Raw genomic sequence first — 15,108 nt, 5'->3', positions numbered from 1 at the left:
GTGTGTGTGTCTGTGTGTGTATATGTATGTGTGTCTGTGTGTATGTCTGTGTGTGTGTCTGTGTGTATGTGTGTGTGTCTGTGTGTGTGTCTGTGGGTGTGTGTGTCTGTGTGTGTGTCTGAGTGTCTGTGTGTCTGTGTGTGTGTGTCTGTGTATGTGTGTCTGTGTCTGTGTGTGTGTCTGTGTGTGTGTCTGTGTCTGTGTGTCTGTGTCTGTGTGTCTGTGTCTGTGTGTGTGTCTGTGTGTGTGTCTGTGTCTGGGTGTGTGTCTGTGTGTGTGTGTGTCACAGCATGAGGAAGTCAGAGAGCAATGTTACGAGAGTTGGTTCCCTCCTTCTACTATGTGAGTCCAGGACACTGAACTCAGGTGATTCCGGGCTGAGAGGCAAGCCTTGTAAACCACTAAACCATCTTACCAGTTCTTCTTCCGAACTGTTTTCCATAACGGGTATGATAAATACCGAATGTTGCCACTGAGACACAAGGCTTCACTCGTCTCCGCTTCTCCCAGCAACCATTAGCTCCTGCCTCTTTGATGCGGTCATTCCATCCGCAGTGAGGCAATAGCTCTTGCTTCTCATTTCCCTTCGTCCATTTTTCAATTGGACTGTTTGTCTTTCAATTACTGAGTTATAAACCCTGGGGTGGATACTGAGCTCAGGGCTGACTGGAGGTGTTTACTAGGAGCCAAAGTCTTATTTGTGGAGTCCCTGAAGTTTGGCCCCTGGGCACGAATACCATCCTGCTCGCTTCTGTTCTGCCCTGCCCAACAGATCCACCTCAAAAACAAGCCAACTCTTCTGACCCATCCCCCACCCCACCGCTGTCCATAGTCTCAGGGCAGATCCTTTCTTCCGCATGAGGAAACAGGCCAGAGAAGGGAGTGAAGGACTTCAAGGTCTCCAGGGTTGACTAGCACAGATCTGAGTGTGTATCATTTCTCTGTGGAAGTGTGTGCCCTGCCCTGGTTGTTTCTATTTTTACGGACAGGTACGTGGCTGTCCATCTCCTTACAGTATTAAGACATGAGTCACGGGAACATAGTTTCTCCCTTTTTTTTTTTTTTTACAAGGGTAGAAACTGAGGTTGGAAAAGTCATCGAAACTTTTCCTCAGCCTCAGAGACAACTAGGAACCATAGTCCATGGTGTCCAACCCCAGTACAACCAGCAGTCGGAGCGGCCTGCCCTGCCTCTAAATTCCTGTGACTTCCGGCACAGCATTTGTATGATGAACTCTCATCAGTGTTTCCTTTCCTTTTTTTAAATAAATTTACTCAAAGTGATTTTACTGCTTGTGTACACATCAGCATTTATGCCCCGAGAGCAGAGGCTGTGGACGACTCCAGTTTCCAGTTGGGTGGGAGCACCCATTTAGTCTTACAGTATCGAGCCAGCAGGTGAATTCTGCTCTCTATTAGAATCAGGCGGAATTTAGCATCCTTATCTTTTCTGTTCCTTTCAAGGTGCATTCGGACAGCAACTGCTTTCTGAATCAAATGGTAGAGATCCTCAGGGAGATCAGGGTCAAGGCCTTTGGACTTAAGGATTCTCAAGATTTTTTTTTCCAGTCGCAAAACGGACCTGTGCCACACCATGCGAGTCCCTCAGGATCTCACCTATCTGGGAAGGAGTCAGGCCTTTCTTGACCAACTTGTAAATTTGTTCCTTCACGTTGTCAGACATCAACTTCAGCCACGTGGGCATGCTATGGCGGTAGGGCAGTGCCGACTGGGACAGGCCCTTCTCGGGAGCGCGCATGCGACCCATGATGGCCTCTTTTCCCTTTCCTCCTTCTTATTTTTTTTTTTTTAAATGGGAGAAAGAATTTATTTGTGCTTACAATTCCCGAGGGAGAGTCCATAATGGCAGAGGCAGTTTGTCAACAGGCAGAGGTGACAATAAGAGGCAGGAACAGGAAACAGGTCACATCTGGAAGGTTTGGTTGGCTGGCTTTAGTTTTGGACAGGCAGGGTTTCTCCGTGTAGCCCTGGCTATCCTGAAACTCGATCTGTAGACCAGGCCTCAAACTCACAGAGATCCACCTGCCTCTGCCTCCCAAGGGCTGGGATTAAAGGCATGTGCTTGGCTTGTTTTGTGTACAAAAAGACCTCACTGTATAGTTCTAGCTGGCCTAGAACTTTCCATGTAGACCAGGCTAGCCTTGAATTCACAAATATCTCTTGTGTCTACCACCCAATTACTGTGATTAAAGGTGAATACCACCACCCCAGGTTTCCCTCACCCCCTTTTATTTATAGTATGTGCCGTGTGTGTGTGTGTGTGTGTGTGTGTGTGTGTGTGTGTACACAGGCATGCACAGGTACACACACACACACACACACACACACACACACACATTTGGAAATATGTGGAAGCAAGAGACACTCTGAGTCTCTCCCTCCATTGTTTCTCTAACTTATTGTTGAGGCAGGATCTCATGCTAAATCTGGAACTCATCTCTTTGAACATCCAGGCCCCAAGGACCCTCCAGTCTCTGCCTCCTGAGGGTTAGGACTACAAGTGGGAGCACTTGTACTCAGTCTTACTTCATTTTTGATTTGATGTGTTTTGTTTTTCAGAGACAGGGTTTTCTCTGTGTAGCCCTGGATGTCTTAGACCTTGATTTGTAGACCAAGCTGGCCTTAAACTCTGGAATCCACCTGCCTCTGCCTCCCAGGTGCTGAGATTAAAGGCTAAAAACCTAAAACCTAAGGTTTTTTTTTTTTTAATTGTTGTTGTATTTTTAGTGTCCATTTCAGGGCACAGGACCCATGACCTCCTTCTTATGTGACAAGCACTCTACAGGCAGAACCATATTTCCAGCCTCCACCGCTCTCCCCCATCCAAGGTGGCACCACACCAGCTCTCCATTAAAGACTTGTACCTTTATTTCATTTTATTTTGTTTATTAAGTACCCTGGGCTTAAACTCCTTCCAGAAGAGCCCTGACCCAGCACCAGCTGGGCTTTGTGGCCCGGCACTCCCAGCCCTACCCATCAGGACCAGCCCAAGACCTTTGCACTAAGAAGAAACAGAGCCTGGGTTTCCATGTGCCTCTGGGACTGTTTATTGTAATCCTCTTTCACCCCAGGGTTTGAGCTCTGAAGAAGAAGGTGGAGTTTTGAGTGTTTTTGATTTGAGAGTTGGGGGTCTGGGGGGGGGAGTGAGGCTCAATTCAATTAGTTATTCGATGTGAGTGTGTGTGGGGGGGTGTATGAGTGTGTGTGTGTGTGTGTGTGTGTGTGTGTGTGTGTGTGTGTATGCACTCGAGTGCAGAGAACAACTTTGGGGAATGGGCTTTTCTTCATCTTTAAAAGAACAAGGGGTTGGGGATTTGGCTCAGTGGTAGAGCGCTTGCCTAGCAAGCGCAAGGCCCTGGGTTCGGTCCCCAGCTCCGAAAAAAAGAAAAAAATAAATAAATAAAAGAACAGGGATCAAACTCAGGTTGTCAAGCTGGATGTCAAGGGCTTTTTATCCTCTGGACCATCTGCCTCCCCCAAGCTCTTCAGCTAGCTGGATACACCTCATGTTCCCAGCTAATTGCAAAGCCCCTGGGGCCCTCAGGTTACAGAAGCAAGGGAAAGTGCTAAGTCAATTACCTCCTTGATTACCCAGCCCTGTTCTAGGCATCGGGAGTGCCCGTAATAAAACAGGCAAAAATGCTGGTCCTTCGTCTTGGAACATTCTGAATGTCCCCGTGGTGGTAACAGACCGGAGCAGAGACAAAGAAACAGAAATAAATGAGAAACCAAGCGTGGCCTCTCTCACAAAGAAGCTCACCACTTATGCAGGGGAGGCAAAACAAGGCCACCCTGTGCTACACGGTTCAGCCCTGTGGGGGAGGGGAAGGAGGGGGGGAGGGGAAGAAAAAAGAAAGGCAGGGAGAGAAGAAGGAGGAAGAGAGGGGAAAAAAAAGAAAGGAAAGCCAGAGACCACTTCAGATGATGTCAAATACGAAAGAAAACAAAGGTATAAAAGAGGAGGGGGCTCCGATCAGTCTAGAGGCAGAGGCAGGTGGATCTGTGAGTTCGAGGCCAGCCTGGTCTATAGCATAAATTCCAGGACAACCAGGGCTACAACAGAGAAACACTGTCTGGAAAAAAGCAAAACAAAACAAAAAGAGAGGATGGGGGCATTGTGAGTAAGATGTCGGGATGCTTTTTGTTGTTGTCCATTGTTTCTGTTTGGGTTCAGGGTTCCAAGCCACCCACCCCGACCTTCAAATCAGCTGGGGAGGCTCTCGATGAGGTGCTTACTGACATGCCATCTCTCAGGGTTGACTCAATGCCGGGGACAAACCAAAGGCTTGGTGCTTGCTGGCCAAGCACGGGGGCTACATCCCCAGCCCCTGAAACTATGACAGATTCGGGGCGGGGCCAGTCAGTCACGTGGGCAGCTGCAGGAGTGGGAATGTCTGGTGAAGAAAGGACCCCAAGCACGGGCCCTGGGTCCTCGAAGAGGATGCATGGGAACTAACCAAAAAAACTTTATCCTAGCGGTGGTGAGGGGAAGAGGCGAAGGGAGGAGTCGGAGCATGCGCCATCCCAAGGTGTGCGGCAGGAGAGTCAGTATCCAGAGGCAAAGGGGTGTTTGGGGGCTTTTTTTTCTTTTTGGTTGTTTGTAGTTTGTTTGAGCCAGGGTCTCATGTAGCTTTGAATTCTCCGTGTAGCCAAGGTGGTCTTGAACTCCTGCCTGCCTGCCTCCACTTTCCCAAGCACTGGGATTACAGGCGTGACAGGCGAACTCTGTTTTATTTCGAGGAACAGTTTTACTGTACAGCGCACTCTGGCCTTGAACTCACAGCCAGCTTCTTGCCTCAGCCTCAGGCATGAGCCAACACACCTGCCTAGACTTCTTTTCTCGTGTGTATCAAATCTCTTTGCCACTTTTCACTCACCCTGGTACTCACCCTGCCCCGTCTCCCAGAGGAAAGAAAACAACACCGTGAGGAGAATCTCAGTGGGGGAAAAGCAGCTCTGGGTGGGCTAGCAATTGAACCAACCCTGCTATCAGCCCAGGTCACATGAGGGGGCTGGACAAGAATCTGAACTCAATACCTATCCCTGGGGTGCAGGGTGGGCTCTTCAGGTGGGCGTCCCTGGCTTCAGAGTCCTGTATATCTGAATATAGACAATACCGCCAGGCTGCACTTGGACAAGGCCAGTGTGCTTGCCTCAAAGCCGGAGGGACCCGGAGCAGGTGCTACATTTCCATCCACCTACGGCGACAAACAGCCTCAGCCACGCCCCCACCTGGGTCCTCCCAATCCGGGTCCTCCAGAGGAATTGGCCGCGCCTCCATCCAACGCCTCCCGCGCTAAAGAGGACGGAGGTGGGGGGGACGAGAGAGTCAAGCAGTTTACAATTGGTGATTTGCACTTCAAATCCCTGAAGCGCCCCTCCCACTCCGTATATCTCCAGAGAATTCGTTATGCGTAAGGAGCTAGGGGGAGGTTGGGAAGAAGCGGAGCTAGGAGGACCCCGCCCTCCTTCGATCCCCCATCCCCACCCACACGCACACACATATATAGTTCTGCATTGAGGTTGGTTCTAGCTAATTCCTTTCTCCCATGGTGAAGAGGGTTGGGGAGTACCGATCGGACTGGACGGGACACACGTCACTGTCCCCTGGGCCAGAAGAGCGAGCTCCGCCCTCCTCCTCTGGGCACCAAGCTAAGTCCAACCCACCCCATCCCAGAGCCAACCCAGTCTCAGAAAGACGTCTCCAAAGCCACAGGCAGGTGCAGGGGCAGTCTCCGTGCGAGCCCCGGGAAAGGAGCCGTTAGCGTGCTCCGTCCATTGCCATCCACCGGTCGTTCCCGGCGACAGACCTCCGTCAACTTTTGAAGGGGAGTTGGTTCTCAGGTCCAGCGGCCGCGATCCCTGGTCTCCCAGCCTACGGAGTTACCCGGCGGAGCCGGTTCAAGTCCAGCAGCCATGTCCATGGGCCTGGAGATCACCGGCACGTCGCTGGCCGTGCTGGGCTGGCTGTGCACCATCGTGTGCTGCGCCCTTCCCATGTGGCGCGTTTCGGCATTCATCGGCAGCAGCATCATCACGGCGCAGATCACCTGGGAAGGCCTGTGGATGAACTGCGTGGTGCAGAGCACCGGCCAGATGCAGTGCAAGATGTACGACTCGCTGCTGGCCCTGCCGCAGGACCTCCAGGCCGCCCGAGCTCTCATCGTGGTGTCTATCCTACTGGCAGCCTTCGGGCTCCTCGTGGCGCTCGTGGGGGCCCAGTGTACCAACTGCGTACAAGATGAGACGGCCAAGGCCAAGATCACCATCGTGGCGGGAGTGCTTTTCCTGTTGGCGGCTGTGCTCACCTTAGTGCCGGTGTCCTGGTCCGCCAACACCATCATCCGGGATTTTTATAACCCGCTGGTACCTGAGGCCCAGAAGCGAGAGATGGGAACTGGGTTGTACGTGGGCTGGGCTGCCGCCGCGCTGCAATTGCTAGGGGGCGCCTTGCTGTGTTGCTCCTGCCCACCACGCGAGAAGTACGCACCCACCAAGATCCTCTATTCCGCGCCGCGATCCACCGGCCCTGGCACCGGTACCGGCACCGCCTATGACCGTAAGGACTACGTCTGAGAGGCCGGGTGCGCGCACACCGCACCATCACCACTACCAACCGTCGATGTACCCCACCGGTCCAGCGTGCAGCCTCGCCTCAGAGACCACCCCACCTTCCAGATGGTTACAGACGCCACGCAGTCTGCTTGCTAGGCTGGAAGAGGACAGACAGCCTGGCGTCCCCTTTTCTCCGGTTGCCACCTGATTACCTGGCCTAGGAACTGTCCAAGTCGAATGGACAAAGACACCTCGCCCTTCCCAAGTACAGGGTTGGGGTGGCCATCGCAGCTACTTGCCAGCCCCGCAGCCAGAAGGCTCATAGTGGGCAGAGACAGGCAAACTATAAAAAGGGCCGTTTCGTATTTTTCAATAAAAGCCTTTCGTTTTTGCAGTCGCTGGAGCTTCCTTATCCTGAACGCCGCACTGCCCACCACCTCCCCTACCCGCCACCTGCTGGGGAGTGTCCCTCAATAGCCTCACCAGGGGCAGCGAGCTTTAAACAGCGTACAGGTTCAGTAAGGAGAAAGTGGGGGGACACATGAGTTTGCTGCTCACTAGGTGGGTAACACTTGGGAGGTACTTCAAGACTGATCTCAACAGACCCTATAGCAAGGCTTATCTAACGACCCAGCCAGAGGGTTTCCGAGGGCCAAGGCTGGAGAGGGGCAAGGGGAATGGTTTGTGCTTGGACCCACAGCCTTGCTCTGGGCACTTGGGGTGGCTGACGTGCAGGTTAAAGAAACACATTCTCTACTGGGATCTCATATTTGGAGACGTCGAACAAAAAGACCTATTGTTCGGATCAAATGCCTCACCTAAAACGACGGCTAAGCGATGGGGGTGTGGCTCAGTGGTAGAACACTTGTGTAGCATGTATGGGGCTCGGGCTCCATTGGTGGGGGGGGGCACCTAAAAGGGACATTTGACAAAGAATTCTGACGTGGAGGTGGAGAGATGAGGGGAAAGGCCACCCCACCTTCTTCCCAGTGTCCTCAAAGGAAGAAGGGACCTAGCTTTAAACGATAATGAGACTGGAGGCCAAGAACTGAAGCAGGGCCTTGGAGGGGAAACAGGTTCCCGACTTCCTAGGTTTTAAAGGGTGACAGCATCTGGAAAGTGTAGGCAGAAATGTAGGCGTTCAAGGGTAGCCTCTCTGACACTTACCAATTTCTTTTCTTTTCTTTTCTTTTCTTCTTTTTTCCCCTTTGAGACAGGGTTTATTTGTGTAGCCCTGGGTGTCCTGGAACTTGCTCTGTAGACCAGGCTGGCCTCAAACTCACAGAGATCCACCTGCCTCTGCCTCCCTAGTGCTAGAGTTAAGGGTGTGTGTCACCACCCACCAGCCTTAGTTTATTTTCTCTCTTTCTCTTTCATTTGTTTTTGCTTCTGTTTTGTTTGTTTGTGTGTTTGTTTGTGTGTTTAGACACAGAGTCCCTCTACACAGCCCTGGCTATCCTGGAACTCAGGTAGACCAGACTGACCCCCGTGATTAGTTCACATATCAATTTCAAAGCCAGCCTGGGGAGGGAGAAATGTTGGGGGCATGTCTTTAATCCCAGCACTGTGGAGGCAGGAGGATCTCTGTGAGTTGGAGACCAGCCTGGTCTATGTAGTGAGTTCCGGGTTAGCCAGGACTTCGTAAGGAGACTTTTTGTGGCAAACAAACAAACAAAACCAGAGGGAAAAAAAAGTGAAAGAAACTTGAGGACGACACTCAAAGCTGATGGTGGGACCCCAACTTTCTGAGACAGAACTGACAAGGCTAAGGAAGCCTGAGTCTTAGGGCTCCAGAACCATTAGAGTGTCAGAGCTCAGGAGAGAGAAGAAACTAAAAACTTTAACTTTCCCGGGTGATGGTGGTGCTCCCCTTTCTCCCCAGCACGGGCAGAGGCAGAGGCAGAGGCAGGCAGATCTACCTCAGGTCTATCGAGACAATTCCAGGACAGCCAGGACTCTACGGAAAAGCCCTGTCTTGAAAAACCACCATAAGATAAAAGTAAAACAGCGTAAACTTCCTGCCTTAGGTTACTGGCTGTAGGGAGGCTGAAGAGTTTCACTTTGAGGGTAAGAGCTGATCAGACAAGGAGCGTCCACGTCCACGTAACAGGAAAGAGACCTTGTAAACCTGGGAGTTGTTAGCATACAGATGGCAGCCGAAACCAGGAGCACAGTTAAGAAACCAAAAGAAGAGTTTCGAGGACGTGGGGATGAACAAGGATGTTTGAACAGGGAAAGGACCTGGAAGGAGATGGGTTTGGAAAGCAGAGTGACTGACTATGAGTGGCCTTAGCAAGAATGCTGGGGACCGGAGGGGAGGGAAAAGTGAGTGGGTGGCAAGCTGTTTAAGATAGGCATTTAGACACCATGGGTAAGTGTCGTGCCTAGAACAGGATTCCCAGGGAGGCTGGAGCAGGAATCTATTGAACAACGGTAACTGGGAGGGAAAGAGGGTCACACAGATATTTGACCAAACGAACTCGATGTGGGGTTTGGTTTGAGACAAGGTCTCGGTGTGTATCCCCCGGGGGTAGCCTGCTTCTCAGCTTACCTCAACATCTGGTATTGGAGACAGGTTCCGGTGTGCCCAGGGCCAAAAGATTGCTTAAAGTTTCTCCTCTTCCCTAAGGAATGCCAACGTGCTGTCATCAGGATGACCTAAGGAAGAGGAAATGGTTCCTATTAATAGTAAGTGCCCTAGTCTTTTCATTCCTGATATCCTAGGAGAGGAATGAGGAGATGACTACCCCAGCAGCTCTCCCAGGAAACTGGTTATCCAGGAGGCGAAAGACTCCAGAGAGAGACAGTGTCCAATGAACTTTGGAGAAAAGAGACTTGGAGTCAAGTGTGTGGCATGACTGTAATCTCAGCTCACAGGAGGGTGAGCAGAAGGATCATGAGTTCAAAGCCAGCCAAGACTCCATAGTGTGTTTTGAGGACAGCATAGGTAGGCTACACAAAGCCCAATCTCAAAAGAATAAACAGACGTTGGCTCAGTAAGGGGGAGGAGCTCTAAGGAGCAGTTTGTTTTTTTTATTGCTTAAATTTATTTTCGTTGTGCGTGTAGATGTCTACAGAGATCCGCTTGTCTGTCTCTCCAGTGCTGCGATCAAAGGTGTGTGCCACCACTGCCCAGCAGTTCTGTCCTTTCTTTTTTTTTTTTTTAAAGATTTATTTATTATTTTATGTATGTGAGTACACTGTCCTCAGACACACCAGAAGAGGGCATTGAATCCCATTACAGATGGTTGTGAGCCACCATGTGGTTGCTGGGATTTGAACTCAGGACCTCTGGAAGAGCAGTCAGTGCTCTTAACCACTGAGCCACCTCTCCAGCCCCTGAGCCATCCCTCCAGCCCCTGTCCTTTCTTTATAGGAGTTTTCGAGATTGAATTCAGGTCTTCAAGCTTACTGGGTATGCACTTAACCCACTGAGCTATCTTACTGGCATGGGAGGGTAGCCCAGAGCTAGCCAGTGCCAAAAGAGTCCAAAACACCCCATGAAGGTGGAGACCGTGTCTCTGGTCCTGACTAGAATTTGGGGTTGTGAGCAGAGAACCAGTTTGTAGTGTTTCTGTCCAGCTTTAGTATTCTCTGGCCCAGGAAACCAAGTTGGGTCAAGGCACAACTGAGAGGCATCTCTGACCTCCGTGTCCCAGAGAGCCCTGAAGTGTGTGCAGGGTTACTCAAGGACAACCCAGCTTCCAGAAGGTACAGTAAAGCCAACTGTAGTGATGTACACCAGTAATCCCCCTTACTCTGGAGGCTGAAGCACAGAGTTTGGGCACAATGTGGGCTACAGAGTGAGTTCAAGGCCAGCCTAGGTAGTTTGGTCAGACTGTTTTAAAATAGTGAGATGGGGTCTATGGAGATGACTTCATCGGCTAGAAGCACATACTGCTCTCACAGAGGACCCAAAGTCAGTGCCTTCCACCCATGTGAGACAGTTCTCACAGCCACCTGTCACTCCAGCTTCCAGTGGACCCGCTGCCTCTCCTCTCCTGAGACACCCCCACGTATATGCAATATCCCCCCATAACAAAAAATAATAATGATAATACTAATAAAAAAATAGTGGGGGTTGGGGATTTAGCTCAGTGGTAGAGCACTTGCCTAGGAAGCACAAGGCCCTGGGTTCGGTCCCCAGCTCCGAAAAAAAGAACCAAAAAAAAAAAAAAAAAAAGTGCCCATTGGTGGTGGCTCATGCCTTTAGCCCTGTTCTCCCCCCCCCCCCCCCCCCCCCGGAGCTGGGGACCGAACCCAGGGCCTTGGCGCTTCCTAGGCAAGCGCTCTACCACTGAGCTAAATCCCCAACCCCGGCTCATGCCTTTAATCCCAGTACTCCAGGAGTAGAGACAGGCAGATCTCTGTTAGTTTAAGATCACCCTAGTCTACACTGTCAATTCCAGGACAGCCAAAGCTATGTAGAGAAATCCTGTGTCAAAAAACCAAAACCAACAACAGAAAATAATACTGGTGAGACAAACCCTTAATAAGAGAAGTGGAAGTATACAATTCTTTAAACTTAAAAAAGTAAAAAGAAAAATCTGGCAGTGATGGCTCATGTGCCATGGCTCAGCACAGGCAGAGGCAGGAGGATCTCTGAATTTGAGGCCAGCCTGGTCTACTTAGAGAGTTAGTGCAGCTCAGTGTTAGAGGGGTTGAGGGTTAGGAAAGTCCTTGCCTAGCATGAGTGAGGCCTTAAGTTTAGTTCCTAACACTGGAGAGTATGTGTGTGTGTGTGTGGGGGGGGGGGGGGAGACAGAGAGACAGAGAGAGACAGAGAGACAGAGACAGAGAGGAAGCAAGGCCTATTGACACACATCTGTAATCCCTTACTTGTGAGGCAGGGGTAGCACAAAAGTATCTTTACAACATCAAGGCCAGCCTGCTCTACAAAGGGACAACCTGTCTCAAATTAAAGAAAAGTTAAACAAAAAAAAAAGTACCTTTAACCCCAGCACCCTAGAGACAGAGGTAGGTAGATCTTAGTTCAAGGAGTGCCTGGGCTGGATAGTGAGACTCTGTTTCAAAACAAATAAATTAAAAACAAGGGCTGGAGAGATGGCTCAGCCGTTAAGGGCACTGACTGACCTTCCAGAGGTCCTGATTTCAATTCCCAGCAACCACATGGCAGCTCACAGTCCTCTGAAATGAGAGCCAATGCCCTCTTCTGGTGTGTCTGAAGAGAGTGACAATGTACTCATATACATAAAATAAATAAATAAATCTAAAAAAAAAATTAAAAGCAACATAGTACCAGGTACCATGCTGGGCATTGAGGGAATTAATTAATTTGCATTCTTACCATGAATATTTTAGTGTGTGCAGCCAAGCCAGGAACTTAGGATACAAAGAAGGTGGGCAGTTGCTTTGGGAGAGAAATCTCCAGGTTCCTTTACAACATACAGGTTCAGTGGTCCTCACCAGGCCCTGCAGCCAAGCTGTGGCCTCAGGCCTTCCTGCTCTTGCCACACCAGTTTGAGCTCTTCCTGCTGGCTGGACCCAAAGCCAAGTTCTTCATCAAACACAGTTGCAATGTTTACTCTGGCTCCCTCAAGGTCTTCAGTAGGCTTCACACAGTCCTGTTGCTTATCCTGCTCCACCAGGCCAGCGATTCAGGAAAGGTCACTCAAGCCAACAGGGTTGGGTTTTGCCAAGCTGGTGTAGAAGCAAGCGAGGGTTGGGGCTCCTGATGCCTGCTGAGGGGACTTTCTGCAGGGCCTATGCACCTATAGGTCAGATCTGTACAACAGGTGATATTGTTTCTATTGTTTTGGTTGTAGGTGTTTCTTTGTTTTTGTCTTCTCTTTCTTTCTTTTCTTTTCTTTTTTTCGGAGCTGGGGACCGAACCCAGGGCCTTGTGCTTGCTAGGCAAGCGCTCTGCCACTGAGCTAAATCCCCAACCCCTTGTTTTTGTCTTTTCTACACACACATTCCCCCCCACCCCAGCCCCCAGTTTAAAACAAAACAAAACAGGTGGGCTGGAGAGATGGGTCAGTGGTTAAGAGCACCGACTGCTCTTCCAGAGGTCCTGAGTTCAATTCCCAGCAACCACATGGTGGCTCACAACCATCTGTAATGGGATCTGACTCCCTCTTCTGGTATGTCTGAAGACAGCAACAGTGTACTCATATACATTAAATATATAAATTTTTAAAAAGATTTATTTATTTATTATATATAACTACACCATAGCTGTCTTCAGACACACCAGAAGAGGGCGTCATATATCATTACAGAGGTTGTGAGCCACCATGTGGCTGCTGGGAGTTGAATGCAGGTCCTCCGCAAGAGCAACGCACACTGTAAACTGCTAAGTTCCATCCCCAGCATCACACAGGGGTTTTATCTCAGCAAAGGTGATGCTGGAAGGCCATTGAGCTCCATGAAATGATGAGAAAAGCTTTCCCTCATCTGGACCTCAGTTTTCAAATAATTCCAATAGTAGTTAGACCCGATGAGCCCTCCTAATTTAACTTTTTCTATCCTTTGTTAATGATGAGCTTGAACCTATTTATTTTCTTGTTCTAGAGTGCCAGAATCCACAGTGTGGTCTTGCACATGCAAGGGGGATTCTAGGCAGATGCTCTACTGCTGAGCCACACCCCTAACCCTTCTCTGGGAGATAGTAGGCCACCGCTCTAGCACTGAACCACACTTCCAGCCCCTCACAGGGGGATTCCAAACAAAAGCTCTACTACTGAGCCACGCCCCTAACCATTCACTGAGGATTCTAGGCAGGAACTCTACTTCTGGACTACAGTCCAGCCTAAATCTTTAATGATCCCCTCATGGCCACCATGGCCACTGTGGTCACTAGTCTTTAGACTGAATGCTGGTGAAGTGAGGAAGAAGTGACTGCCTGAAATCCAGAGAGGGCCATGGCAAGTGTGTGACAATCAGAGGACAACTTATCAGGACAGTTCTCTCCTCCCACCATGTGGGTCCCTGGAATCAAACTCACATCCTTAGACTTGGTAGCAAGCACCAATACTATTTATCTATTTATCTATCTGTCTATCCATCCATCCATCCATCCATCCATCCTCTATCATCTACCTACTATCTATCTTTAATTTATCTTCTATCGTCTATATCTTCTACCAACATCTATTGTCTATCATTCAAACATCTGCATATATATCGTTTAGATATCATCTACTCTGCTGGCTGGTTTTGTGTGTCAACTTGACACAAGCTGGAGTTATCACAGAGAAAGGAGCCTCAGTTGAGGAAATGCCTCCATGAGACCCAGCTGTAAGGCATTTTCTCAACTAGTGATCAAGGTGGGAGGACCCAGCCCATTGTGGGTGGTGCCATCCCTGGGCTGGTGGTCTTGGGTTCTATAAGAGAGCAAGCTGAGCAAGCCAGGGGAAGCAAGCCAGTAAGTAACATCCCTCCATGGCCTCTGCATCAGCTCCTGCTTCCTGACATGCCTGAGTTCCAGTCCTGACTTCCTGTGGTGATGAACAGCAACTTGGAAATGTAAGCTGACTAAACCCTTTCCTCCCCAACTTGCTTCTTGGTCATGATGTTTGTGCAGGGATAGGAACCCTGACTAAGACATCTACCTATCTGTCTATCTCTCTATTTAGATACCACCTATATATCACCTATCTAGATATGTCAATCTAGATATCATCTATCTGGATAGCATCTGGATATCTATTTTTATGTATAGGAGTGGTTTTGACTACAGGTATGTCTGTGCACCACACGAGTCCCTGGTGCTATTGGGGGTCAGAAGAGGGGATCAGATCCCCTTGAACTTCATTACTTACATACAGATAGTTGTGAGCTGCCATACAGGTGCTGGGAATGGAACTCAGGTCCTGTGGGAGAATAGCCAGTGCTGTTCAGTACTGAGCTATCTCTCCGGTCCCTGTACTGAGCCATCTTAAAAGCCCTCATAAATGAGATTTTAAGTGTATTATTTAAATTGATTGTGTGTGTGTATTCAGATTTCTTTTTCTCCATGTTGTCAAATTCTGTTCCCTGTCTACTGTATCCTTTAATCAAAATGCAGAACTCAGTGTGGCTCAGTGGTAGAGCCCCTGACTAGAATCCTCCAGTGAGGGGCTGGGGGCGTGGCTCAGTGGTAGAGCCCCTGATTAGAATCCTCCAGTGAGGGGCTGGGGGCGTGGCTCAATGGTAGAGCCCCTGCCTAGAATCCCCCAGTGAGAGGCTGGGGGCGTAGCTCAGTGGTAGAGCCCCTGCCTAGAATCCCCCAGGGAGGGGCTGGGGTGTGGCTCAGTGGTAGAGCCCCTGCCTAGAATCCCCAATGAGGGGCTGGGGTGTGGCTCAGTGGTAGACCCCCGCCTAGAATCCCCAATGAGGGGCTGGGGTGTGGCTCAGTGGTAGAGCCCCTGCCTAGAATCCCCCAGTGAGGGACTGGGGTGTGGCTCAGTGGTAGAGCCCCTGCCTAGAATCCCCCAGTGAGGGACTGGGGTGTGGCTCAGTGGTAGAACCCCTGCCTAGAATCCCCCAGGGAGGGGCTGGGGGCATAGCTCAGTGGTAGAGCACCTGCCTA

General features: G+C 50.1%; 1 protein-coding gene, 1 long non-coding RNA gene and 1 pseudogene across 7 annotated transcripts in view; 1 reads left to right on the top strand and 2 right to left on the bottom strand.

Annotated features, from left to right (window-relative positions):
* Positions 1-1,285: 1,285 nt before the first annotated feature.
* On the bottom strand, positions 1,286-1,776 carry Rps13-ps6 (ribosomal protein S13, pseudogene 6; annotated as a pseudogene).
* Positions 1,777-5,496: 3,720 nt separating this feature from the next.
* Cldn3 (claudin 3) lies at positions 5,497-6,969 on the top strand. The gene is given in 1 exon segment (NM_031700.2): positions 5,497-6,969. A coding segment is annotated over 1 exon segment (660 nt). The 5' UTR covers positions 5,497-5,936; the 3' UTR covers positions 6,597-6,969.
* Positions 6,970-7,345: 376 nt separating this feature from the next.
* Positions 7,346-15,108, bottom strand: part of LOC148002287 (uncharacterized) — a 15,316-nt gene continuing 7,553 nt past the window's right edge. Inside the window, exons 2-4 of one of the 6 annotated variants that reach the window (XR_015634751.1) lie at positions 8,636-9,233; positions 8,056-8,159; positions 7,779-7,842 (exon numbers count right to left, since the gene is read on the bottom strand). This is a non-coding gene — a long non-coding RNA (uncharacterized LOC148002287). Of the gene's footprint in view, positions 7,843-7,963; positions 8,179-8,213; positions 9,234-15,108 lie in introns of those variants that run through there. The other 5 variants (XR_015634746.1, XR_015634748.1, XR_015634747.1 and 2 more) reach the window with 5 other exon arrangements.

Source organism: Rattus norvegicus, chromosome 12 (genome assembly GCF_021556685.1).
Source record: "Rattus norvegicus strain SHRSP/BbbUtx chromosome 12, alternate assembly SHRSP_T2T, whole genome shotgun sequence".
Taxonomy (NCBI): Eukaryota; Metazoa; Chordata; class Mammalia; order Rodentia; family Muridae; genus Rattus; species Rattus norvegicus.
Note: the sequence above shows the minus strand (reverse complement) of the source record. Positions and strands in the feature narration are given on the sequence as shown.